This window comes from Dunckerocampus dactyliophorus, chromosome 11 (genome assembly GCF_027744805.1).
Source record: "Dunckerocampus dactyliophorus isolate RoL2022-P2 chromosome 11, RoL_Ddac_1.1, whole genome shotgun sequence".
In the NCBI taxonomy this organism is placed as follows: Eukaryota; Metazoa; Chordata; class Actinopteri; order Syngnathiformes; family Syngnathidae; genus Dunckerocampus; species Dunckerocampus dactyliophorus.
The window spans coordinates 18,124,342-18,149,415 of NC_072829.1; the positions used below are offsets into that span (position 1 = coordinate 18,124,342).

General features: G+C 40.9%; 2 protein-coding genes and 1 long non-coding RNA gene across 5 annotated transcripts in view; 1 reads left to right on the forward strand and 2 right to left on the reverse strand.

Annotated features, from left to right (window-relative positions):
- LOC129189669 (uncharacterized) overlaps positions 1–2,070 on the reverse strand; it is a 66,742-nt gene extending 64,672 nt beyond the window's left edge. Inside the window, exons 1-3 of one of the 2 annotated variants that reach the window (XR_008572841.1) lie at positions 1,987–2,070; positions 772–829; positions 611–693 (exon numbers count right to left, since the gene is read on the reverse strand). This is a non-coding gene — a long non-coding RNA (uncharacterized LOC129189669). Of the gene's footprint in view, positions 1–610; positions 694–771; positions 830–1,564; positions 1,754–1,986 lie in introns of those variants that run through there. The other variant, XR_008572840.1, reaches the window with a different exon arrangement.
- Positions 1,693–2,962, forward strand: si:ch211-39i2.2 (DNA damage-inducible transcript 4-like protein-like). Its single transcript, XM_054791587.1, has 2 exons — positions 1,693–1,969; positions 2,330–2,962. Exons 1-2 carry the CDS (start codon positions 1,795–1,797, stop codon positions 2,770–2,772), a joined length of 618 nt encoding a protein of 205 aa, XP_054647562.1. The 5' UTR covers positions 1,693–1,794; the 3' UTR covers positions 2,773–2,962.
- Positions 2,963–4,651: 1,689 nt separating this feature from the next.
- Positions 4,652–23,494, reverse strand: brd8b (bromodomain containing 8b). 2 transcript variants are annotated; one of them, XM_054792737.1, is made up of 19 exons: positions 23,405–23,494; positions 22,450–22,546; positions 22,298–22,367; positions 22,171–22,220; positions 21,972–22,094; positions 21,811–21,891; positions 21,653–21,717; positions 19,188–19,351; positions 18,909–19,094; positions 17,884–17,980; positions 16,833–16,975; positions 16,081–16,519; positions 15,969–16,006; positions 15,679–15,878; positions 15,502–15,594; positions 15,338–15,406; positions 14,345–14,630; positions 9,737–9,781; positions 4,652–5,250 (listed from the first exon to the last, which is right to left on the reverse strand). In XM_054792737.1, the coding sequence occupies exons 1-19, from the start codon at positions 23,421–23,423 to the stop codon at positions 5,191–5,193; spliced, it is 2,325 nt and encodes a 774-aa protein (XP_054648712.1). In that variant the 5' UTR covers positions 23,424–23,494; the 3' UTR covers positions 4,652–5,190. The 2 variants fall into 2 exon arrangements, with proteins under 2 accessions (XP_054648712.1, XP_054648713.1); XM_054792738.1 differs by lacking the exon at positions 9,737–9,781.
- Between the last annotated feature and the right edge of the window lie 1,580 nt (positions 23,495–25,074).

Below are 25,074 nucleotides of genomic sequence, written 5' to 3' on the forward strand. Positions count from 1 at the left end.
AATACTGAAAGACAATGTCCGGCCATCTGTTCGTGACCTCAAGCTGACACCAACTTGCGTACTGCAACAGGACAATGATCCAAAACACATCAGCAAGTCTACCTCTGAATGGCTGGAGAAAAACAAAATGAAGACTTTGGAGTGGCCTAGTCAAAGTCCTGACCTGAATCCTATTGAGATGCTTCATGGTGGAAAACCCTCCAATGTGGCTGAATTACAACAATTCTGCAAAGATGAGTGGGCCAAAATTCCTGTCGTTTTTTTCTCTCTTAATAATAAAAAGTTTCATTTAAAAACTGTATTTTATGTTCCGTTGTGTTGTCATTCACTAATATTAAAATTTGGTTGATGATCCGAAACATTTCAGTGTGACAAACATGCAAAAAAATTAAGAAATAAGGAAGCGGGCAAACACTTTTTCACACCACTGTATATATATATATATATATAATATGGTATCGATACTGTCAATATTTGGATTTATTAGCCTGACGTGATTTCCCCAGCAAAACAGGTCAGACACTTGCTAACATTACTGGTAAACATTTGAAGATGATAAAAGGGTTTCATGTTGAAAGACAGTGACTCAGCAGTGAGTGGTGAGACTGACCTCCTCCTTCAGTTTCTCGTCATCAAGTATAGATGCCTTCCGCTGTGCTTTCCATATGCTGTTAATTCATTTCTGTCGCTCACCTGTGAGTAAGGTAGGCCTCACATCACCAGTCTAGACCTGCCGGGCCCACACGATCACAACCTTGAGGCGTTACTCACAGCGTTTTTGCATGTTCCTCCACTTCCTTCTATTTGTAGACCACTTATCCTGTTCAGTCTTCACAAAAAGAAAACATAATAAGTCGTAACTTAACATTTGAGTGCTGAATCTGCTCCCATACTATGCCTGTCAACATTTGCATGTGAAAATAAGGGAATGTGTTTCATAATATAAGGGAAAATAAGGGAAATTATGATACTTCAGCCATTTTTACAATATGTCGAGGGCCAATAAAAAACATGCTGTGGGTTCAAAATGGCACCTGAGCAACACATTGGACACCCCTGGCTTATACTGTTCTGTCTTAACAAAAAAGAAAACGAATTAATCTGTAATTAAAGTATAGGTTTCATGAGTTATGTGTAAATATCTTAGCTATGGTATTTGTGTAGGTGGAAAAAATGCTCTGTTTGGCCAAAATGCCACACTAAAATGAATTACAATGACTGTCTGTTTCACGTAATGTAAATTGAATAAAGACACCGCAGCAGTGGACCTCATTTCTCAAAGACATCATCTTCAGCATCAACGAAATTTATAGTCAGTTATCAGCACACAATTACAAAATGTGGGATTCTGTACCCTTTGACCATGTCCTTCATTTCTTTCACTTTGAATTCGTAACATATTCGTTCATGAAGGAATGACTGCAATCCGTGCGCGCACAATATCACTATTGTTGAGTGTTTTTACACGTGTCAGAAAATATGTGTTTACATTATTTCTGAATACGAGTGTGAAAGGCTGGTTGTCTATATGTAATATGTATGTTTTTTTTTGTTGTTGCCGTACCTGCTGACAGTGTAATGCCTCGACATGTTGCGTGAGACACCTCCGAAACCTTCAACAGTGCTTAAGCCCCGCCCACGTGTCCGGGTTTAGCTGATGCAACTAACACCTCCCACTATAAAAAGTCGCCGCTCTCTTTCTTCGGGACTCCATTCTTGGCTCATTCATTACATGGAGAACATAACGAGTAACCGTTCGGAGGAGATACCGGTGGTCTACAAACAGGAATTAGGATGGTCTATACCACGGCTCTGCTCTTTGGACAAGGGGTGCCTGTTTTGGGAGAGGAAGAAAGCCTCATCGACATGATAGGAAAGTACTTTTTCAGGCTTGCATCGCCGCGTCAAGAGTGGAGCTTGGTGCGACGGGGAAGCGTCGAAAGTTGCGACGACACCGACATTTCACCCCGTAAGTATGACATTTACCGTTTTGACGAGTCCTGTAACAATTCAGGCATACCACAGCAGAGCTGGCGTTATAGTAGCCTGACCCTTTGCTGTTAGAAGAATTAGTTTACCGCGGAAGGTTTTCTGATGCAAGTGATGCGGTCGTTGGATCAGCTGATGACCTGCTGAGCTGATCCGCTCTATATTCTGATGACTCGGCATCCTCTCAGCTTTATGCTGCATGTAACTAAAAATAAATGCTTGCTGCAATGTAATAAAAAAAATGCATTGTCACTTGTGTGTGTGTGTGTGTGTGTGTGTGTGTGTGTGTGTGTGTGTGTACACCAAAAGTACTTAACAGTTTGTTTCCTGGTCTTCACAGATCCTAACATGGATGCTGGTTTGGAGCAAGAGAAGCTCCTTCAACAAGATGTGACTCGCCACATTGAGCGCTGCCTGACAGAGGCCAAGGCCTCCATCCTTCACTGCGAAGCGTTGCTGCTTCCCCGACAGATGACCGCCAGGGTTGGCCGGGATGTGCTGCGCTCGTCCGCGGATGAGCCGTGTGGGCTGCGGGGTGCCTCCATCAGGGTCTATGTGGAGACCAAAGACGGCCTCAAGTCTTTAGGGAGTATTTGCCCTGACCCCAATGTCACCCCGACATTTGAACTGTCTTTAGTGCTCAAGGCAGACCGGGATCACGGTTGGCCGCCACTCAAGCACATCTTTGATAGCAATAAAGTGCTGAAGCTGAGACCAGAGTACAAGCTGGTGAAGAGGAAGCTCTACTCTTCTGCCAGCCCTGTCATCCACGAGTTTAACTAGAGCCTCTTGCACTTTTTCACTGGTACTTCGCGTTTCTTTTTTGTGCTTAGTTTCCTGTGTTCTATGCCTGTAGCTAACTTGACTACTATTTTGCACAAATGTCTTGAAAGTGTACACTGAAAGCATCCCCTCTGGAAGGGGCAGGTCTAATTCCTTAAACTGATGTTCAATAAAAGCTGTTTTTACATAAGGACTTGATTTATTGTTGTAAACATTTTTTGAAGCCTTCAACCAGTGGTTGCCAACTTTTTTAACCATAAAGTATGTTCGGTTGAAAAGACGTAAAACATTTGTTACTATCCAAAATAGCGCTCATCTGTAGTGGTCTTTGAAACATTTGAAAACAACTTGTAAATATACAAGTTCCTTCCGTTTTCTATGCCGCTTACTAGGGTCTCACTAGGGTCGCGGGTATACTGGATCCTATCCCAGCTGACTTCGGGCAAGAGGTGGGGTACACCGTGGACTGGTTGCCAGCCAATCGCAGGGCACATGTAGACAACCATTCATACTTATAGACAATTTAGATTAGCCAATTAACCTAACATGCATCTTTTTGGAATGTGGGAGGAACGGGAGAGTACCTGCCAAAAACCCACACACACGGGGAGAACATGGAAACTCCACACAGGGATTTTCTGGTAGACAGCAGAATTCATGGTTGCATTTATCACAGCAAGTCTTTCAGGTCCTGAAGCAGCAAAACAGCCCCAGACCATCACACTACCACCACAATATTTTACTGTTGGTATGATCTTGTGAAACGCAGCGTTACTTTCACGCCAGATGTAATGGGCCACAACTTTTGTCTTGGAGTATTATCCCAAAAGTCTTGGGAATAAACATGTTTTCTGGCATTTAGGTTTGGATTTTATTTTTCTCCCTTAATAATAAAGTTTATTTTAAAAACTGTATTTTGTGTTCAGTTGTGTTGTCATTGACTAATATTTAAATTTGTTCGATGGTCTGAAACATTTAAGTGTGACAAACACGCAAGAAAATAAATCAGGAAGGGGGCAAACACTTTCACACCACTGTATATTTATATTTCAACTGAAAAAATGTCAGCAAAAATGACCAATGCGAAATGGCAATACAATACAATGGCAATACTTCGGTTTTCGTACGCCCCAGTTTTCGTATGATTCGGTTTTCATATACGGTATCAGTTTTTGTACAATGCAACAAACTAGTCCGTTTGCCCTGTTCTGTGTCGTTAAGCAAAACTGAGTGCCCAAACTGCTAATAACCCGCCACGGGGCCAAAGAAAGTTGTGAGTGCCAGCGCTTTTGTACATGTACAACTACTAAACTAAACTATAATTATTCTCTATAAAGCTTATTTTTTGTTCATATTTTGGGTGTCTGGAATGAGTTACTCGGATTTACACCATTTGCTGTGGGAAAAATTATAACGAAAAACCAAGGTACAACTGTACTTGAACGTAAAAACAAAATTGGGATGGTCAAAGATTAGAAGAAATCTTTTATTTAACAAATGTACAACAAAACATACAGTATGATACATAAATCCGCTACGCAAACGCTAACTCTTGATGGTCCTTCACGAGTACAAAAAGGTGTTTTCTGACTTTCATCTAGAACACATTACACAAGCTGTCTCTGATGCTATCACGCCACACACTCCGGCAACGCTCTACAAGTGATAAGTCGGGATACAGCAATACTACTTCAGCAACAACTGACTCGGCCACTTCATATTCCAAAGCGCTCTATCAAGCATGTGACGCTAACTTAAAAGGTCGGACTCATTTTCAGACGTTCTCCGGGTCGTGTGTCATGGCAATGTTCTGATACCCAAACACCACTTAGAAATTGTGGTGGTGCATTCAATGACACTGATGCACAAACTGTGATGGACTAATTAAATTAGCAACTTATAAAAAAATACCAAACAAGATTTAAAAAAAAAAAAAAAAAAAAACAATAAATATTGAATTTCAAGTCCTAAAATAGAGAACATGCAGAACAGGTATGCATTTTTGCTTTCTAACCGATTGTTGGGTTCATTAAATGTCATTCAGAATTCAATTTCACCCCTTGCATCACAGCTGGTTCATCTTTTCAGCATCTTCTACAATCATCCCTGTCCACATTAGCGTTTGAAAATAAAATAAATTATTAAAAGGGAGGGCGCGGGGAAAGACGGGGAAAATGTGGACGTTTTCCCGGGCTGACCAAAGAGAAGCCTGAATACAATCCAAGGTCCTAATTGAGATGCGGCTCTATCAAAAACACATCACACATCCACACACAACGCTCATCTAGAACAAACGACTCCACTAGCACAGATGCTAACACGCTAGGCCCATAGATTGAATAGACCCTCTCTACTCAACTGCTACACATCACTTCCACCTTCCTTGCTTCCGGGGTTTTTGCCTCCAAAGCGTCAAGTTTATTTCTTCATTTTCAGGTCGGCCTCCATCGCACTACGGCGACCCCTGGTGCCCCCATCCTACGGTGGAGAAATAGGTGAGAGGGAGGAGGAAGAAGCGGGGTAAAACAAAGAAAAGGGCAAGAAAAAGAATTAACATTTAAGTTGGGCAAGGTCAAGGGTTAGCTGGACAGAGTGAAGGGATGTAACTGAGGCCTTTACACACACACACACACACACACACACACGGCACAGTACAGGTCCACCTCAGGCGTCCTCCTCAAATGAAGAACAGAAAAAAATGATAACATGAAAATTAAACTGAAGAGAAGAAAATAAATTAGATCACGAAGACACAAACAATAAAAACAACAACAAAAAAAACACACAGGAAAGCGTCATGGGTCTTTATCCAGCCGGCCGGGTGGTGAAATGTCACTGGAGGAAATTCCACAGTTGCAAATTCCAAAGCTGAGAGAAAGAAAGCTTTATCTGGCGTCTACAGGTCCTGATGCCCCATGTGGTTACAAGATGCCGTGATTGACTTTGGTTGGGGTTGAGCTTGGGTGCATTCATGGTTTCAAAAGGACACAAATCTCGGTGGTACAGGAGCTGAAACGATGGCTGACTAGTACCCGTGTGTGTGTGTGTGTGTGACACACTGGACTGGTCAGGGGAAGGTTTTAAATTTGAATAACTTTGGTTCCAAATGCAAAAGCACTGTGTTGTGCCTTTTTCCACAGCCAGAGACCATGTTGCTTTGTATCATGGTTTGCATACTGTACTTCCTCTAATTTACTCAAGTGCAGAAATTATTTGAAGCAAGGCGTTCTCTTTATGAGAAGGTCTTTATAGAAATGCTTGTTCATTGATTGCTGCAGGATTGTTACTTTCTATTGCAGTTCCTTTGATTCTTAGTGTCCATTAATAAGACATTAGTGCACAAGGAGAGAGAACTACATGTTGCCTACTTTTACTTTGTGCCCTATCACAAATTCTACGCGCGCCAGCCAGAACAATGCACTCGAAGCAGATAAAGTCAGGCCAATTCCAGTTTGCATTTGCCGCACGGCCATAATACCATGCTAATGTGCAATTATAGACGTTTATTTCTTGTGTCACATGTTTTTCCTTTGTGGAATTCACTGGCGACTGTCTAAACGCCGATGATGTCGGTTACATCAAAAAGGTACGGTGGACCCCGTTTATGTCGTCACCCCTCAGATTGGCTGACTCAAGTCGACATAAGCGGTTGTCGACACAACCGAAAAGAACCACTGCTTGCGAGTTTCGTCAGAGACGCAAGAAGAGAATGGGCGGTAATTAGGGCTGCAACTAACGATTACTTTCGTCTTTCCACAACATGTGAGAAAAGAGGCAAAAACGGCGATCATTCTTTTCCAAAGCCAAGCTGATGTGTGTACGTACATGTGTTGTTTTGCCTAAAACACAGAGATAAAAGGTCTGCTTTCATGGATGACAAAGGAAATTAAAATACATCCACATTTAAGAGGCTGATATCAGAGGTTATTTACATTTTTAAATCAAAAAACAATCAGATGCCAAAATAGTTGCTGATTAATTGGATAATCGATCAATCGGCGATTAATCGATTAATTGTTGTACCTCAAGTAATAAAATATTTTTTCTTCAACTTGTAGAATTTTGTTGACGTTCAAAATTTAAAATGGGCGGTTTTGATCAGGTGCAGAAAGAAAGATGAAAGAACGGCTGAGAAGTCTAGCGCCAAAGAAGAAAGAAGAAAGGACCAAGGTCCTATGACGAAGCTTAGAAGTTAAGTGGCGGTTCCTTTCCTGTTGCCCCCCTGACAGCTTCGATTGTTTTAATTGATTTTGACATACTGGGAAATCTGCTTTTGCGACAATGATGAAGTTGACAAATACTACAGTACATGCCGACATACACTAATTTTTCATCAAAATGACCCCTTTGGTCCGCTCAAATTCTATGTAGCAGTCGACCATGTATGTCGACAATCGACTTAAGCGGGCAGTTTTTGGTAATAAGAACATGGTGGACCTGGACTTGATGAGTTTGGTAGATGGGTTGTCAACTTAAAACAGATTACACTGTAGTTACAGCTACCTAGTGGCATCACCTGTTATTGTTTTCCTGAGGTGATGCTTGAGGTGATTAAACTAGACTGAGCAATGCATCATCCCAGCAAGGCAAATACTGATAAACAGTGAAGATCTAAAAACAACAAAAAAAAAAACAGCTGAAAGTTGCAACAAGTAGAACTACTGATCAAAAGGTGACATGGATCATCAACCGATTTAACTTCTGACCTCAATTTGGTCATCATGAGTCAGACAAAGTATCCTTTAAAAAAAAATACGATTCTCATTTGACGTGAGGATCATTCCATGTCATTTCAACCAATAGAGAGGACATTTGCCTATCACACCCCTTCAGATTTTGCTATTATTCATATAAAATACTCTCTATACCATACAAACCAAGAATCAAAAAATAATTTTTTCAAAACACCAATTATTAAAGGGAGTAATTAAGGATTTTGCCTTGTCGTTAGCAACCGTGTGGCCACGCCCATTTATCTTATGGAGGGTGTTTTTCATTATTGCAGAGAAAAATGACAAGACGGATGAGCACCTGGCCGGTGCATCCTCCCACATTCCCCCAACTTCATGCCTTGTGTGTGCGTGATGTACATGCTTAGATCATCAGTTTATTCTGTGCTTAGTGGTTCTAACCAATAATCAGATTTGTATGCAAATATTGTTTCACTCCCAATGCATAAACATACAATGTAAATATGTTTAGGGTGTGTAAAATCACTTTGAGTGACCATGCAGGTTTGGATACCACAGATTCTTGTGATAATCATGTGGCATTTGACCGGGCATTGAATAAACTATGCCAGACATTAAAGATGTTTGACTACCCTATTTCAGAAGACAAACTAATCTCAAACTAAATCAACTTGGCATACTTGGCCTTTTGGTGCCAAGTGACTGACCCTTAAAATCCAAATGAGAAACAACATCTTGTTAAAAAATGTATTCAGCTTGAGCTGACAGAGAAATTGGTGTCCTGGGTACAACGCAATGTTCAGAGGCGCAAAAAGAAATGTTAGCAAATATTTGCTAAGGGTGTGTTGATCAGATGATAGTCACTTTAATTACTCCATGTTGCCAGTGTTTTGACACCTTTTTTATAGTGCGTTTTCAGTGCTTCTGTCTCAGCTTTGAAAATGCACCAGACTGAAGAATTAATGGAATAATTTTGTGTTGCTTTAAACCCTGTAAAATGAGATGAGCAGTCCAGCAATTACATGGTGTCAATCATGACAGAAGATACTAGAAAATTAGGATTACCCTGTCATAAAACAGGTTTTGTACGCAAAAAAGGACAAAGGAGATGTAAACTGGATGTCTGGAAGAGTGGAGTATCTGCAGTTGACCCAACATCCAATCTAGATGCAACAGTGTGTTATCATCACCTTGACGTTTATTTACAAAGATATGAAGTCAACCAGAGACGACGATCCTTTTTCCAGTCACCGGAAACCTGCCAGGGGTAAGTTCTTTGATTCAACCTTAATTCTATTATCTTTTTCAGAACTTGTCAGAAGAAATGATGGTCAGGCAATGCAACATACTGACTGGGCGAAACCTCATAACTGAACCGATGGACAAGATGGAGGCAAGATCCAGCTCTACTATGAGCATAGAAATTATCACGATGCTGTCGATAGGACAAAGTAAAAATGTCATTGACTCTTGTCACTTGTCTTGAGTCTATATTTGCCATTTTGTTTCAAGGGAATTGTCATTGTCAGGGTACAATAAACGGAGTCCATACTAACACATTTTGTGATTTTTCTCTTCAACAAGGAAAAACACCCCCCTAATTTTTTGATATTACATCCTAGAGGCACCAAAGAACATAGCACGAAAATCTTGAAAAAAATCGGTTCAAGGAGACCTGAGATTTTGGGGCCTAAAAATGATCACCTAAAATTTTCAAAAGTCTTGAATAACTTTGTAAATATTGAGAATATTGTAAATCTGAATGTAACTTCAATTCTGCATGAAAAGCTACCCCAAGGAGCAAAGTTTGGTTAACCTAGCACGAGTAGTTTGGGAGAAAATAAGGATTATATTTTAATATAAATGGGCATGGCCGCAACAGCAACGCAAGATATTCCATCCTTAATTACTCCCTTAATACCGTAATTGGAGTTTTGAAAAATTCTATTTTCGATTTGTATGGCATAGAGACTGTTTTACGTGAGTGACAGCAAAATCTGAGAGGTTGTGGTTCCACCCACTGGTTGATGTGATATAGAGTGGCCCATGAAGAAGGCCTGACCGTTTAAAGGTGAGTTGAAAACCGGGGCTGACCTGATTGACATTTAACATTAGCTTCCCCTGATGACATGATGATGATACAATTCCAATGATGCCACAAATGTACAACTGAAAAGAGAAGACGTGTGATGAGTTTGCGTCAATAACAGAATGCGTGTGCTGAGCATGGCCAGCGTCTGATGAAATCTGACGGAGAGAACCTGCATACTTACAAAGAGAGAGAGAAGAAAAGCAGGAGAGGCCATTGGGACCATGTCCTGCAGAAGGACAAACATTGGCGTGAGAAAGAGAGAGTAATCACACACACACGAAAGCGACAGTCATTGAAACAGAGCAAGCAATCAGCACGTGCAGATATACTGTAAATAGCAAAGCAAAGACAGACATCACTACCTTACACTGTGCATGCACAAGAAGGCAGGTCAAACTTAAGTATTGACATGAAACGACAGTTATCCTATGTCTTTCTGTTAGCTAAAATATACACTATTTAGCCATTAAGTTGGATATACCAGCTGACATATGCCATGCCTGATGGGAAACAAGATTGTTTTCACACTTAGCGGGTCTATCCAACGCATTCCCACTTCAACTCAAGGTTAATATATAAACATACACCTCCACCACAAGCACAACTTAACAATGAAAAAAAGATTATCATAAGCACTTGGAATGGGAATCTGAAAAATCTTGCTTGATCCACTAGGGGAAAAAATAACGGTGGATGTTACTGATGTTTGAATATCAGGGTTGTTTTTAGCAGAATGTTGGTGCTTGGTGAAATTGTAGTGCACAAGCAGTGTTGTCCTTTTTGCTTCCACTGCTTCAAGACATTCAAGTAACAATTAATCCCACACAGTTTGCAGAATTGCTGATGATAAATGAATTGCTCAATTGGCCCATTTCTGCCAAAAAACATTAAAAAAAAACACAATTAACTGTCAAAATACAGTCATTTTCCCCCATTAATGCCAATTCCCAACTAGGCAGGACATGTCTCCAGGATAGAGGATGATTATCTGTACAAGACAGCCCTTTACGGAAAACCTTTCACTGGCCACTGCAACGGAGGGGCACCCAAGAAGAGACTTAAAGGACTCCCTTAAGAAATCATTGACTGTTTGCCACCTTGACCATGACCAGTGGTCAGACCTAGCCACCGATCGACAAGCTTAGCGGCACACTGTTCACAAGTCAGTCTCCTGATTGGAGACTAGTCACAGAGCTGCCCTAAAGGACAAGTGTTACCACAGCACAAACCCCAAAATTTGACATCCCCCTGCTGGCTTTTCAGGATCAGCCTCAACAGCCATCAGCAAGCCTGCATCAGATGTGGACAACATCTTTAATCATCTTAATTCGCAAAGTCATTCCATGAGGAATACCAGTTTTTTAGAATGCTGAGAAAGGCTCCAGCCTAAGATGGTCTAATGTAGGCAAGTCTAAGGCTATATGAAATACTGAAACATGGGCGGGAAAGGTGGGAGAAGTTTCTGGCACAGATGGATAAACGCTATCGCCTTCTGTCAAAGATTCATCTGACAAATTCATTCACAAATACAGTGTTCCCTCGTTTATCACAGGAAGTTAAGTGATGATAAGTTATTAAGTGATTCACCATATTCATGTTTTTGTATCCTTGTTAAAACATATTGTCCTGCCGTCGTTGTCCTCCTTGTCCTACTCCTTCAATCAAAGATTCATTTAGTCATTTAGTCTACAGTATCCAGTCATTTAGCTAGCAATCAGCTTATGCAGTTTGCTAGCTAGGCACACGAAGGAGATTGATTGACAATGGTCTACAGCCAATCAGGACACAGAACACAATGGGCGGGTTCTCTCTAAGCCAATAAGGACTGTTGTGGCTCTATATTTGGTCGGCTATTATCTGCTTTGGGTTCCTCCTTGCTGTACAGGCACGTAAACACACAAACTAGGTGGAGCTGCACACGTCTTCAACATGAGTATACATCACCCTCTACTGGTAGCAGTAGTAAATACAATAACAGACATACAACAGAGCAGCGAAAGATCGCTCTAATACACCACAAGGACGCAAAACTCAAAGCGCGTTAATATGCTGTTAAAAAAAAATATTCAAAATTGCACTTAAAAAACCCGCAAAACAACGAATCCGCGAAAGGCGAACTGCGATGTAGCAAGGGAACACTGTACCTCTGGACCCTGACATAAAAAGGACGCAAGCCCGACATATTGACTGGTACTTCAAAGGGTAGCAGCCGATTAGGACGATGTTCAACCAACCATACCACAGAATATTCATGCAAAAGCAACAAAAAGCTGAAGAGTCAGTGGCAGGCAGATACATACAGACACAGGTTAGTGAGAAGACGTTCAGTCAGCATGCAGGAAAAGATATTGCCAGGAATTATTGCACAAAAGCCCTTTAGGATGACTAGAGAGGAGAGACGTTTTGTGATTTTGGTACAGGGCGAGACCAGATGTCTCAAGGTCTCCCATGTGTGTGCATGTGCGTTTACATTTTTATACATTCGTATACATAAACCATACAATTGTAGTCAGAGAAATAAATACACTTATCATAGGTATGGAATGTCATTTAAATTTTTAATGATTTGTTTCAACCGTTCTTTTTCTAAAAGGTGGAATTATCCAACATAAACCTCAACTCAATAAAAGTGGTCAGAAATCAAGCCAAAGTTAGTCCAGTAGCTTGTTGAGGGCTACAAAAAGCGTCTAGTCCAAGTGAAACATGTAAATGTACCCCACTCTTGTTTTGAAATATCATCATATACAATCATTCCACCTTGGAAAAGAACAGTTGTCATGAATCATTAAAAGCCCAAAATGAATGATGAGTGTATGTAAACTTCTGACCACACCTGTACTAAAGTTCAGAGCCACAGACAAAAACAAACAAAACAAAAAAATCCCACGTGTGTGACTTGCTAGGGAATATTATATTTTTACTAGTGCACAATGCATTTGCTGGTCAAGGAGAATAGTCAAAGGACGTTGGCAAATAGATGGCAAAAAGGTAATTCAAAATCATAGATATAAAAGTAGAAGGGACTCATACTGTTGCTAGTTAGGCAGCATATTTCAATAGTACCTCACAACAGTTAGTATACCGCTCTCATTTCTGTAAATATATTTTATTTTATCTTTTCATGGGACCACACCGAATAAATGGCTATTTGATACAATGTAAAGTAGCCAGTGTAGAGCTTACTGTATATAACTGTGTAAATTGACTGTCAACACACAGCCCTTAGTGTCTCAACCACTGGCAACAAACGTGAGTACACCCCTCGTTAAAATGTCCAAATTGGGCTCAAACTGAATATTTTGTGTGGCTTCCATTATTTTCCAACACTGCCTTAAGTCTCTTGAGCATAGAGTTCAGAGGTTGCCTCTGGAATTCTTGGAAGAGAGATTGTGCACTTCACCTTCCGTTTGAGGTCGCCCCAGGTCTAGGTCCTTTACGCTCAGCTTCTTTAGCAAGGCAGTGGTGGTCTTGGAGGTGTGTTTGGGGTTGTTACGTTGAAAAAAATGCATCATGCTCTGCTTCAGTATGTCACAGTACATGTTGGAATTCATGTTTCCCTCAGTGAACCAGAGCTCTCCAGTGGGACACTCATGCAGCCCCAGACCATGCTTGACTGTAGGCAAGACACATTTGTCTTTGCAGTCCTCACCTGTTGGCCACCACACATGCTTGACATGTATCTGAACCAAATTGAGATGCAGGCAGGACTTTCAATATTAGTTCAGACCTGCCAGCATGTATGAATTTGTCGTACAAGTTTGACTCTTGAATGTGCTACTCTCACTACTCTCCATTTTGTTGCATTTCACCAGTTTCAGTTTCGAGTTCAGTCTGTACAGTTCAGATACATAAATAGAAATGATTAGTTTCTCAATTGTGGGGGTGGGGGGGCAAAACATTTTTGTCTCCCAGTGGTGACAGTATATAGAGAACCACTGAACACTTCTATTTTCACATCCTCATAGAGTTCTTTGCATTGAGATGCCATGTTGAACTTCCAGTGACCAGTCAGAGAGTGTGAGAGTGATAATACCAAATTTAGCTCACTTGCTCGCTATTCACATCTGAGGCCTTGTAACACGAACAAGTCACATGACACCAAGAAGCGGAACTGGCGAATTGGGCCCAATTCGGACATTTTCACTTGAATGTGTACTCACTCACTTTTGTTGCCAGTGGTTTAGACATCAATGGCTGTGTGTTGAGTAGTTTTGTAGTAGACAGTACATTTACGCTGTTATTCAAGTTTTACACTGACTACTTCACATTGTATCAAAGTGTCATTTCTTGTCCCTTGAAAAGATACAATACAATTGCAGAAATATACTGGATGTACTCACTTTTGTGAGGTACTGTTTGTACAATGCAAGGCACAGGTAGGTAAAGGCACATTTTTAACAGAACAACAAATGTATAATCTGAGGCAGATGAGATTTGTTGAGATTTAAGCAGTAATACTCCATAGTTTCTTAAGACTAATGCTATTATTAATAACCATATTTGCAGTCATATATCCACTTTACAAGACCCTCGGCATCCAAACTCATTACATTTATTAGGTTCCAAAACTTACTGTACATGTAAAATGGTCAGGCTCAATGAAGTCATAGTAGAACGTAATAGAACTTAAAAGTTGTTATCTTGCATTTTAGGTATTTGTTCAATCTGAAACATGTCCCAACTCCTGGTACACCTAAATAAATGTACTGTCCCAGTTCAAACGACAGATGCAACATTGAGACATTAGCGTAACATTTACTCGTTTTCCCATCTAAGTTGCTCAACACACCTTCTCAGCTGGCTCGCCTGGTTTGCGATTTCCCTCCCTGCCACGGAGGCTCTTGGCGGAGATGGCGCTCTCTGAGGTCTGCATAATGAGCTGGGTGGCCAAGAACTGCTGGACATGCTCTAGGACGTCACGCTGCATCTCCAGCGCCATGTGGTAAACGTCGTGGTCTGACGAGTTGTACATGACAGCATTCTGAAACATCAACATGATGTCGCGCTGGAATTCTGCCGTTGTACGGATCACACCGGCTTCAATGTTCTTCTTTATGGCAGATAGGTCCATTGGTCTGGAACAGGAGCAGCGTTCGAGAATAGAATAAAGCAGGTTAACTGTGAAAAATGTTTTTATTTTCAAAAGGTTTACATTTGGATGTACGGTATTGGATGATTGAGGTCGGTCAGGAAAACCTGCATCAATCATGAACAAGGTTGGCCTTAGCTAGATAGTTTAATCACGGGTTTTGTAAGTGCACGAGGGGGCCATTTTTGGCCCGCAGCCCGTGTTTTATTAGGCCTTTGCATATTCTAAAAATATATAAAATGATTTACTAATGCAATATATTCTATGTATTTCCCATACATTCATTTATTTACAGATAAGCTTGTTTTTTTTTTTTTAGATTTGGGGTTACTGTTTGCATAATAATGGGAACAGTTCACACTTACAGTACATAGAGCCCAGGAAGTTGTTATTGTTTTTAATCGACCATGCGTATTATAAGGCGCACACTCGCACATCGACACCCATTAGATAACTTCATATTCTGATGTTAAATAGGATTTAAGAACATGAGATAATGTCGCACATAGACACACAAACATTGGGAAATTATGCAAATTACACAACCACATCAAAATGTATCACATTGGCCCCTTCAATTTTTCTGAATGGGGGCCCTTGGTGGAAAAAGTTTGGACAGTCCTGATTTAAGTGAATGAGGGGATTCAACAAGCCAAATTGTGAGAATGGAGCGCAGGCACAGGGTAATCTCACCTGTGTACAATGCTGTGGTAACCAGGGGCAATTTCATCGGACACAGGCTGTAAAAAGACGCTGGCATACCTGAGATAAAAATGTATTCACAGAGTTGAATTCCAGAGGAAGCACAATGTGAAATGAGCAAGATTATTTAAGGCACAGTAGCTAGAGAGCGCCACCTGTGGTTAGCTGCAGCTCTCCACACCAGCATTATGGCTTTCTTCCAGATTTTCTGGGCCTGCACGGCATCTTGGTCCTCACCGCATGTAGACCTGGGGATGGAATATAAAAGTATGGCTGTCAAGACCTAACAGTCAGAATTCACCAAGAAGACATGAGCACATATGGATACGCACAGCTGGGAAGAAGAGGCAGGGCTGCTCGCCAATGAATCGGCCATGTATCGTTGAGAAGGCGGCCCGTAGCCATCTTCGCTCTCGCTGGCTGCCCGCTCCACCTCTGACAAATAGGGACCCTCCCCCTCGCCACACTGCTCTTTTAGCTCCATCCCCTCTTCGGGGTCACACTCACTCCCCACCTCTTCCTCCTTAACCTCCTGAGGTCAAGCACATGCGGCAATAAGGCAAATGACAGCACTTTTTTCCCAAAGCGTTTTCAAGTGTGCAAGAATGGTGATGTCTGGTACCTTGGACTCTTTGCCTGAGACAGAACTGTCCTCAGAATCTGTGGATCAAAAGAGTACAAGATTAAAAAAACAAAACAATAGTTTCAGTGTGCCTGTGTTTTTGTATGTGCACCTAGGCAGGGCGGGTTGGCCTCAGGTTGGTTCCACTCGTCTGCTTCACTCTTCACGACTGCATTAATGTCCTCCTTCTCTGCTGTGCCCTCTTCTGTAACGTCATCTCCAACCGCAAAATCGTCTGAGGTGCCACACAAACTTACATCTTTTTCCGCCACAGATTCGTCGCAATTTCCCTTGGCCTGTTCCTCTGTGTTTGGAGTTTCTGGCTGACTCTGCGTCTCCACGCCGACAGGGGTTGGGATGGACAGACTCGTCACATCACAAGGGTCCTGTATGTGGTCAGGGTCTTCGACTGTGGATGTCTGGTCTGATTCTTTTAATTCCTGAGTCTCCCAGGGACCCGGGAGGGTGTGGCCTTCTGAGACAGCCTCTTCACACAGAGACAGAGCTGCTTCCACTGCTGCTGCATCCAAAGCCTCCACCGAGTCATCAACCTTGGTAGCACAACCAGCACCACTTGTCATTAGACTTTATCTAATTAGCTGGATTCAATCGTACTTTGGATGATGGGGTTCATTTAAGACACCTTTTTAATTGTGTTTTCAGAAACATCTTATCTAATTACCATAAAAGGTCTTAGTTATTAATTAGGAATTTAATGTGTATACATTTTTAGTGAGATATGCATTATTAATCAGGTTTTCCACAATCCATTTTTGTTGGCACATGTGCGAAACTTGTTGGGACGTGAGGACTCAAGAACTGTTTTACTCATAAAAAGGTACATATAGTAGACACAGTGTGTACCTTCTCCTCAATGATGGCAATGATGTCTCCTACAGTGTCCAGATCCAGTTCATCTCCCATGTAAGATACAGCTACAAGGTCCTCCTCAACTAATCCGGTCTCCTCACCAAGCTCAGCCTTCACTGCAGCTTCGACTTCCCCCTCTGCAAATAAATGAAGAATCGAAAGCACAACATTTCAGTGTTGTAATCTTTAAACAGCTAGCTGTAAATACAGGCCTTAGCCAAAAAAACCACTAACAGACAGTCAAAGAGCCTGATTGGAAATGTATTGCTATAACTAAAAATAATATGCTGAAGTTCACACTGTAAGTTAATGCTGTCAGCTCATTTGGATTTACACTTCCTTGATTCACTGTTAGCAACAACGTGTGTGGAGTACGCTGTTCACTTTTAATGGGGTGCAACGTTTTGTCGAAGTTTGGCCTAAGTACATGTTTTGGATGCAGCAAAAAAGCATTTGGTGCACAATGACGTGTTATACCTCGGGAATCACGGCAGCTGAAACGCAAGTTCCACCATTTTGTTATATTTGTTTCACTGTCTTTGTCATAAACGTTTTCATGTCACAAATTGACGATGCACAAACGGGCTGAAATTGACATTAGTTCCGGTTTTATTCACAATAGGCACAAAGAAAGTATTCCATCGTGTGCCACACAACACACACAGCAAGCAAGTAGTGCACTCGCTAGCGTGTAGCACAGAGACTGGATGACTGACAGGAGGGTTCACTCACTCCGTTCATTCCGCTATAGAACCAACACGTCTGGGTGTTGAGACTGATGCACGGAGTGAACCCTCTTGTCATCCAGCCTTTTTGGTAGCGAGAGAGGAGGAAAACAAACACGCATGCACATGTCAATTTACTAACACCGACAAAATTATTGAGTTTGTTTTTATATATCATGCGGTTAATTGATTTATTGATTATCGTGACAGGCCCAGTCCTGTCTAGTAAAATAAATGCTGTATTTGAAAGTGGAAGGAACCAAGGTACGTTGTTGGATGGAGGCCTTTAGTAATACAAAGCATAAGCTCAGCACATTTACCTGTGATGACATCATGGCCAGATGGTAATGGCGTGGTGACTGAAGCAGCAGTCTGTAATCCATTGCTAAGGCTTCCAGAGGAGTCTCCGTCAGCAACCTGTGATGCAATAAATTGGGTTTTTATCCCAGGAAAATTTAAAGGCAGTGATCCAACTAAATCTGCTGTAAAATGACCAACAAATGGACATTTTTCATGTCCATTTGTCAACAGTAGCAAGAGTGGCAAGTTGCAGGGAGGGGGTACATCAACACGTCACTCGCACTGTTGCGCAAGGTGTAAGTACGTGGCCCGCACGTCACGCCTGGCCGTGAGAGGTTGCGTGCATCATACGTTGCGCACGTGGTAAGTGAGTTGTACGTGCTTGCAACGTCCGATCTCCGTGTGATTGCCACGTTATCGTGGCTCATTGGCCAGTTAAACTGGGGAAGTGCCGAGTAAGCAATGCACTTATCACGTGCGTGCTCACGGAGTCAGTGCGTTGTACGCTCATTGGCTGTAGAGGGCACGCGCGTCACCCGTACTGGGGGGTGAATACATAGCCTGACGCAGCCCGAAAGCAGCAAAAGTTCCTCCTGCACTAAAAGTGCTATGACCTGTCTATATGCTCCCAAATCTGTACTGAGGCCGTACTCACCAAGTACGGATCCCAAAATTTTGCCCAATTTTGCCCGGATCCCCAAATTTTTGCAAGTAGACATCACATACTCGGAAGTGCGGCAGGTAGGGACCGGGGCTTTACTTTAAACAAGACAGGTTTGGTCTTGCAATTGTGGTTAGAACTCATTTTGAACATCAGCACCTGTTAACCTACTTATGAAAAAAAATAAGCATTTTGAGTGTAAATACCGCTGTGGGGTCTGCTGCCAGTCAAATTTAATCTCACTGCAGTCTCACATACAAAATTGCCATGCAGATAACTATGAAGTGCATTGAAATATTGGAAATATAGCTTTGCCTTCATAAATCATGTGACTTATTGATGTCCTTGAATAGTTAAATAAATACAGGCTATGCTGGGTCTCACAAGGCGGGTGCTGGCCGAGATGTGGTTGCCTTTTTTCAGCAGTTCTGATAGGAGAGGAGAAGGCGGAGGTGTGGCCTTCTGTGGCAGAAGCCTCTTCTGTGGGGAGTCATCTACTAGAGAGGCCAGCCCTCCATCTTTCAGACAAGGGGCGTCTGTCACCGGGAGAAAAACCCCTACGCCTTGGACCTGGTGGAGAGGGCAGAAAATAAAAATGAAGTGGCTGTGTCACACACATAAATAAGTACCAAAGTAATATATTGTACACAAGCACACGCTTACAGTGTGGGTACTGGTGTCATCTGAAGCAATGGCCGCAGGGTCCATGGGCGGTGTGGGGACGGAGGAGTCAGTCTGGGAGTCCATGCCAGTAGGGCTGGCACCCAGAGGAGAACGAACAGTGACACTCGGCAGACGTTTGGGGGTGTTTTTAATCGCCTGTCGAGCTAAAAGACAAGACACTTCATGAGCATTACATGCATTTCTCTAATTGTTTATCCTTTCCAACTATTCGGATGCCACTGTTGAAGAAGAGGTGAGATTAGAAATGTTCCATTGTAGATGACCAAAACAATGATAGTTCAGATGTACTCGTGATGGGCGGATCGGGGCTTTGGAGTGTGTGTTGAGTAAACCAGGAAGTATTTAGCAAAGCGCTTATCGAGGCTCGGGTTCATTCTGTGAAGTGACATAATTGATGACGTTTGAGGGCTCATTTCCACCAGTGCTTCATCTGGTGAACCTTAAAAGTACAGTTCTGTTGCACACTTACACCAGCGCCGTCAGAAGTTGATCAAATAAATATACTGTAAAACTGCATAGTGTTTGATACAAGGGTCACGGTTCAGTACGCATGTGTATTGAACGGTTCGATACAGATACACATATTGTTGCACCACTACAAGGTGCCACTGTATACATGACAATAAAAAAATACCGGCAGTGCTCCAGTACCTTCATACTTCTCTCTGGCAATCGACATACTCAGCGCTTTGAAGCTGAACTTACCATTCAAAATACCCTTTTCTTTGTCCATTTCTGCTCAATATGTGATACCGCTTGTGGCTCTACATCCACCGCTGCATTTTCTCAAACTATGGTGCGGGCCGAGGGTCAAACAGGACGTGCGTATGTTAATGCCGCATTTAAAAAAAAAATACTGACGTTAAAAGAAATTTCCGTTAACGCATTAACTTGGACTGCCCTAATAATTATCATAATAATGAAAAATACATTGTCCTTAACCTTACTAAATCTCCTATTTCTCAAGGTGTTACGTTACCTTGATAGCTCAGTCTGTCAGGACATACAGTAGCAAAAGCTCCTGTTGTTGGTTCGAGTTCAAGTGTATACTAAGGTGGGGTTTTTTTTTTATTATTTTGACTACAAGCGAAGTTAAAACAAACAACAGCATGTTTTTCGGTTTATCAAATGACACAAACAGTGTGGTTTTACATGTTTATGTATGAAGTTCCTTAGAACCAAAAAACATACTGAGATGCTCACTAATGGCAATTCTGGCTGCAGCTGATATTTCTCATACCTGCAGATGTCTTTCAATTAGCATGCATTTACAGTCATGGAAAAAATGATTAGACCACCCTTGTTTCTTCAGTTTCGTGTTCATTTTAATGCCTGACACAACTAAAGGTACCTTTGTTTGGACAAATATAACAATGACAACAAAAACAGCTCATAAGAGTTAATTTTTTTGGGCAGTACGATGCTATAGCTATTCATGTAAGAACTTAAGTGATTCTGGTTATTATCAAGAAAAGCATGGAAGTTGCTAGATATCAGCTCTTAAATTAAACTCTTATGAGTTATATTTCTTATCATCATTATATTTGTCCAGGGCTGTCCAGGGAGGGCTGTCTTACCGTTATCTATTATGTATTATCCTGACTATCACAGAAAACACGACATGGAATGCAGGAAGTGAACTACATGTACTGTACTAGATGTAGAATGGATGGGGGGTAGGATTAAATAAGCTTTGCTTCTTCCTACTCCTTTTGGACATGTGGAACTGTCAAAGAATGATTCATGAGATGTATTCCATTGTAACCTTCATGTTCAAATAAACTAAACCAAACCAAACCAAACAAATGTACCATTAGTTGTATCAGGCATTTAAATGGACCAATAAACTGAAGAAACAAGGGTGGTCTAATCATTTTTTCCATGACTGTATACATGATACTGATTTTTGTCAGTAATCCGTAAAAGATCACATACGAATTGTTTTGGTTTTTGAAGATGTGAAACTGAGGATATAATCTATCACAATTTAGGTTTAGCAGCATCAGTTAAATTCATGTCTGTGCAAACATACTAATTAATAACAATTCATCACAAACAACCATTCATTCATACCTTCAAGCAATTAAGAGTCTGAACTTTTGGTGTATAAGACACATCGGTGTTTAAGTCGCACCCATAAAATTTCGAGAGAAAAATAGATTTGTACATATAAAAAGGAGCATAAACCGAGGTCAAGTAGGTCAAACTTTATCAAAATGTAACCATGCAAAATACACATTTTGACCCAGAATTACTATAAAAATAGTTAATTATGTTGACTATTTCAAGTTAATTCAGATAAAACGGTTTATGTTTTTAAGTGTGCAGGAGTTGTGGGTACATGGCTTCAGGTCAAATGTCTGAAGGGGTACGCGACTGTAAAAAGTTTGGGAACTACTGGTCTAGGGTAAATATTTTACATTTCAGTTTGTAACCAAACTCACCTTGATATGCCATTTCTGTTGCTTTCCTCTTCTGCTCTGCTTCCTCCTCATCTTGCTTCTTTTTTCTGCAATTTTATATTTTGCAATAAAATATTTAAATATGTGGGGGTTTAAAAAAAAAAAAAGGGAGCAAAGACGATTTGAACAAGGCGTCTTACAGTGTGATCTCTGCCCACAGCTCCTTCAGCTGGGGGTCCATGTGGCCTGTCTGTATTAGATCCACCTCTTTCTTCAACTTCCTGCACAGATAGACAATGCAGAGTGTTAAAGGTCACATCACAAATTCTTAAAGGGTCTTCTATTTAAGGATGCAGCTTACCTGTACTGTTCTTGCGTGTCTCGTAGTAGTTTTTTCAGCTCCTCTATCCTCTCAGTAGTCAGCCTGCGAACAATGACATCCTCAATGGTCTCAACCACCTCGCCCTTCTCACCACGCTTACGCCTGGAATGCAAAACACATCCAACACAGATTACAACTGTTCTAAAGTTAACAAAATTAACCATATAGTGCTACTGACTTAGGGGCTTCTGTGGCTTCTAGCAGCTCAGAATATTGTGAGGCACAGTGCTGAAAAATAAAGACATGGCTGATTTATCACAATCCTAAGAACACATCAGTAAACTCGTGCATCCATCGTCTCTTACTTTCTGAGAGAACCAGTCAGGTGGGCGACCAGGCTCAGAAAAAGGCTTGATGGCTCGACTTACAGACACCCTACAATCACAAGAGGGCCACTTAGTTCAAGTTAAAAACTTGCACACATTTAAATGAACACATGTGGAAGTTTTCTGTTTACCAGTTTTGGTCACCACTCCTCATAACAGAGGAGGCCAGGCACAGTTTTTCCCTGACTGACCAAGGTTCAGTTGGCCCCACATTCAGAATCTTATGTTCTGGAACATAGAACAGACGCACTGTGCACTTATAACAGGAAAAAGGTTTGGTATTTATTTATTTATTCAGTCTGAGCAAAATTCTATGCTCAAAACAATAAAGCAATGGACAATGTGTAAAAGTTAAGCAATACTTGCAGAATAGAAAAAAACCCACAATCATTTGCAAAATACCAGGACACAGAAGGATTTCTGCATTCTGGTCAGTACGTTGTAATTGAGATTATGCACTTTAAAACTACAGACAAAAGTACATTAAAATGTGCATTTAGTTTACGGTCAGTGCACATTAATTACTACTTTCATGTTATACCAGATAGTAGTCGTGAGGGGGAAAATGCATTCCCTGTCCCAATGGAAGTTTATTATAATAGTATACATACTGTGTATATGTATGATTCACAAAAACATGACGTGGCGCACACAGAAAGTATATATAACACGCACAAAACTGAAAATGCAATCAACTGAGCTTTTTATTAGCCCAGACTACGGTAGATAGCTAGCATAACTGATGATAGCTTACACCTAATTTATATTTATATGACATGGAATGGCATTTCAGGTATTAAAAGAACGGTTTAAAATTAATCGTAGCGAGTAAATCGAGCAAAAAGTATATTGATGCGGTAAGGTAAACAGTAGGAAACAGCTCATATTCAATCAGCATTAGCTTAACGCTCTCATTACGGGGGAACACAATCATGAGACACATACAACAACGCGATGTCGTGTTTCATTACACAGCCTTCTTTTCAACTAAACTAAATTAAATAGCAAGGTCCAGGGTGCATTTACACCAGGGATGTGCTCTAAACTTACTTAAATTACGCAAGGGAGAAAGAAAACAATACTCACTGCCTATGCCGCTCGCCATTTCTTTTGTGACAACAAGGCCGAGGGCCCAACTTCCGCCGGACACGTTTCAGGGGTACACAAGTTACGCTAGTGAATCAATGAGTGAATTAACCAACGGAAGTACAGTAATACCCATTACCTTTACAACGCATCTCGCTGTATAATAAACATTATTTATTTAAAATGTGAAGGAAGTAAATTTTTTTTTAACTCGTGAAACCTAAACTGATTCTCAAATTATTTTTGTTCTTTGAAAAAAACATTATTTCCTTAAAAATGAAGAAAACAAAAGAAAACAGACCAAATTATTATTATATTATTATTTATTTTTATTGCATTATTATATGGCTAAAAAACTAAAACCTAAAAGTAAATACTAGGTCCCATGAGACTGCTTGATGGTGTTCTCACTTGCCCTGTATTTCATGTATCATTATGGTCTTATGTGCGTGGGATATAGCTGCTATAATACCGCAATAAGTAGCTGTAAACTAGAGATGTGTGTCATGAACGAGTCGTTAACAACTCGCGAGTCACAGTTACTCTGAAATAATTTCAGAGCAGGCCTACACACGCACCTCTGTTTGTTGAATTTTGTTGTAACAGGTAACATTGAAAAAAGATTAGTTTATACAAGTTTATAAGCTGTGTAATGTTTTGCGGCTCCAGACAATTTTTTTTATTGGAAAATGAGGCAGGATAAACGGCATAGAAAATGGATGGATGGATGGAAGATGAGGCAAAATGGCTCTTTTGATGCTAAAGGTTGCTGACCCCTGTACTACGATGAAGTCCACCTGGGTTCTTTTATTGTAACATAAAATACCTAGGAGTCGAAAAGTACGTTTTAAAGGAAAACTGCACTTTTTTGAGAATTTTGCTCATCATCCACAGTCCTTATGTGAGACATGAACACGTATGTCTTTCTCATTTCTGTGCGTTTTAAAGATATAAAAGCAGATAAAAAGCCATCTCATTACTGCATGTATGGGACTTACTTATTCCTCCTATAAAGTCCTTTGAAAAAGTCTCCAAAAAGCACGAACAGCGCTCCATTTACATATAATGTGACATGCATATACTATTATTGGTGTTGAGCAATGAGCTTTACCACAGACTTGCTCGTAGCGCATCAGCGTCACACTCACAACGCCTCAAACACTACCTAAAGGTAAGGCTACATATTCGAGATGCTGCTACTGCTGTGTTTTTATTTATGAGTTTGGAAAAGTTAACGCAAGGTGTGAGGCGTTCGTTTCAATGACGTTGGTATGTGAAATCAATGAGCCGAGCAAGGAAGTCCCGGTCGTGCTTAGGATGGCCGAAATATACAAAATACTCTAAGTATTACATGTTATCATGAATGTACCTGCTACTACAATCTCTCAGCATGTATATAAAACCATAAAATGTTGTTGTTGGTTTTTGGAGGTGTTTTTATAGCGGGCTTTGTAGGCGGCATAAATGTGTCCCATTACGTGCACAACAGAGCTGTCGCTTTTTATCTATTTTTATTGCTTTAAAATGCACAGAAAAGAGAGTATGTTTTAAATGTGTTCATGTCTCATGTAAGGGTTGTAGATGATGGGCAAAATCCCCAAAAAGTGCAGTTTTCCTTCAACAATTTAGTCCATTTGGAGTGAATACAATTAGTTGGGTAGCGACCAGTC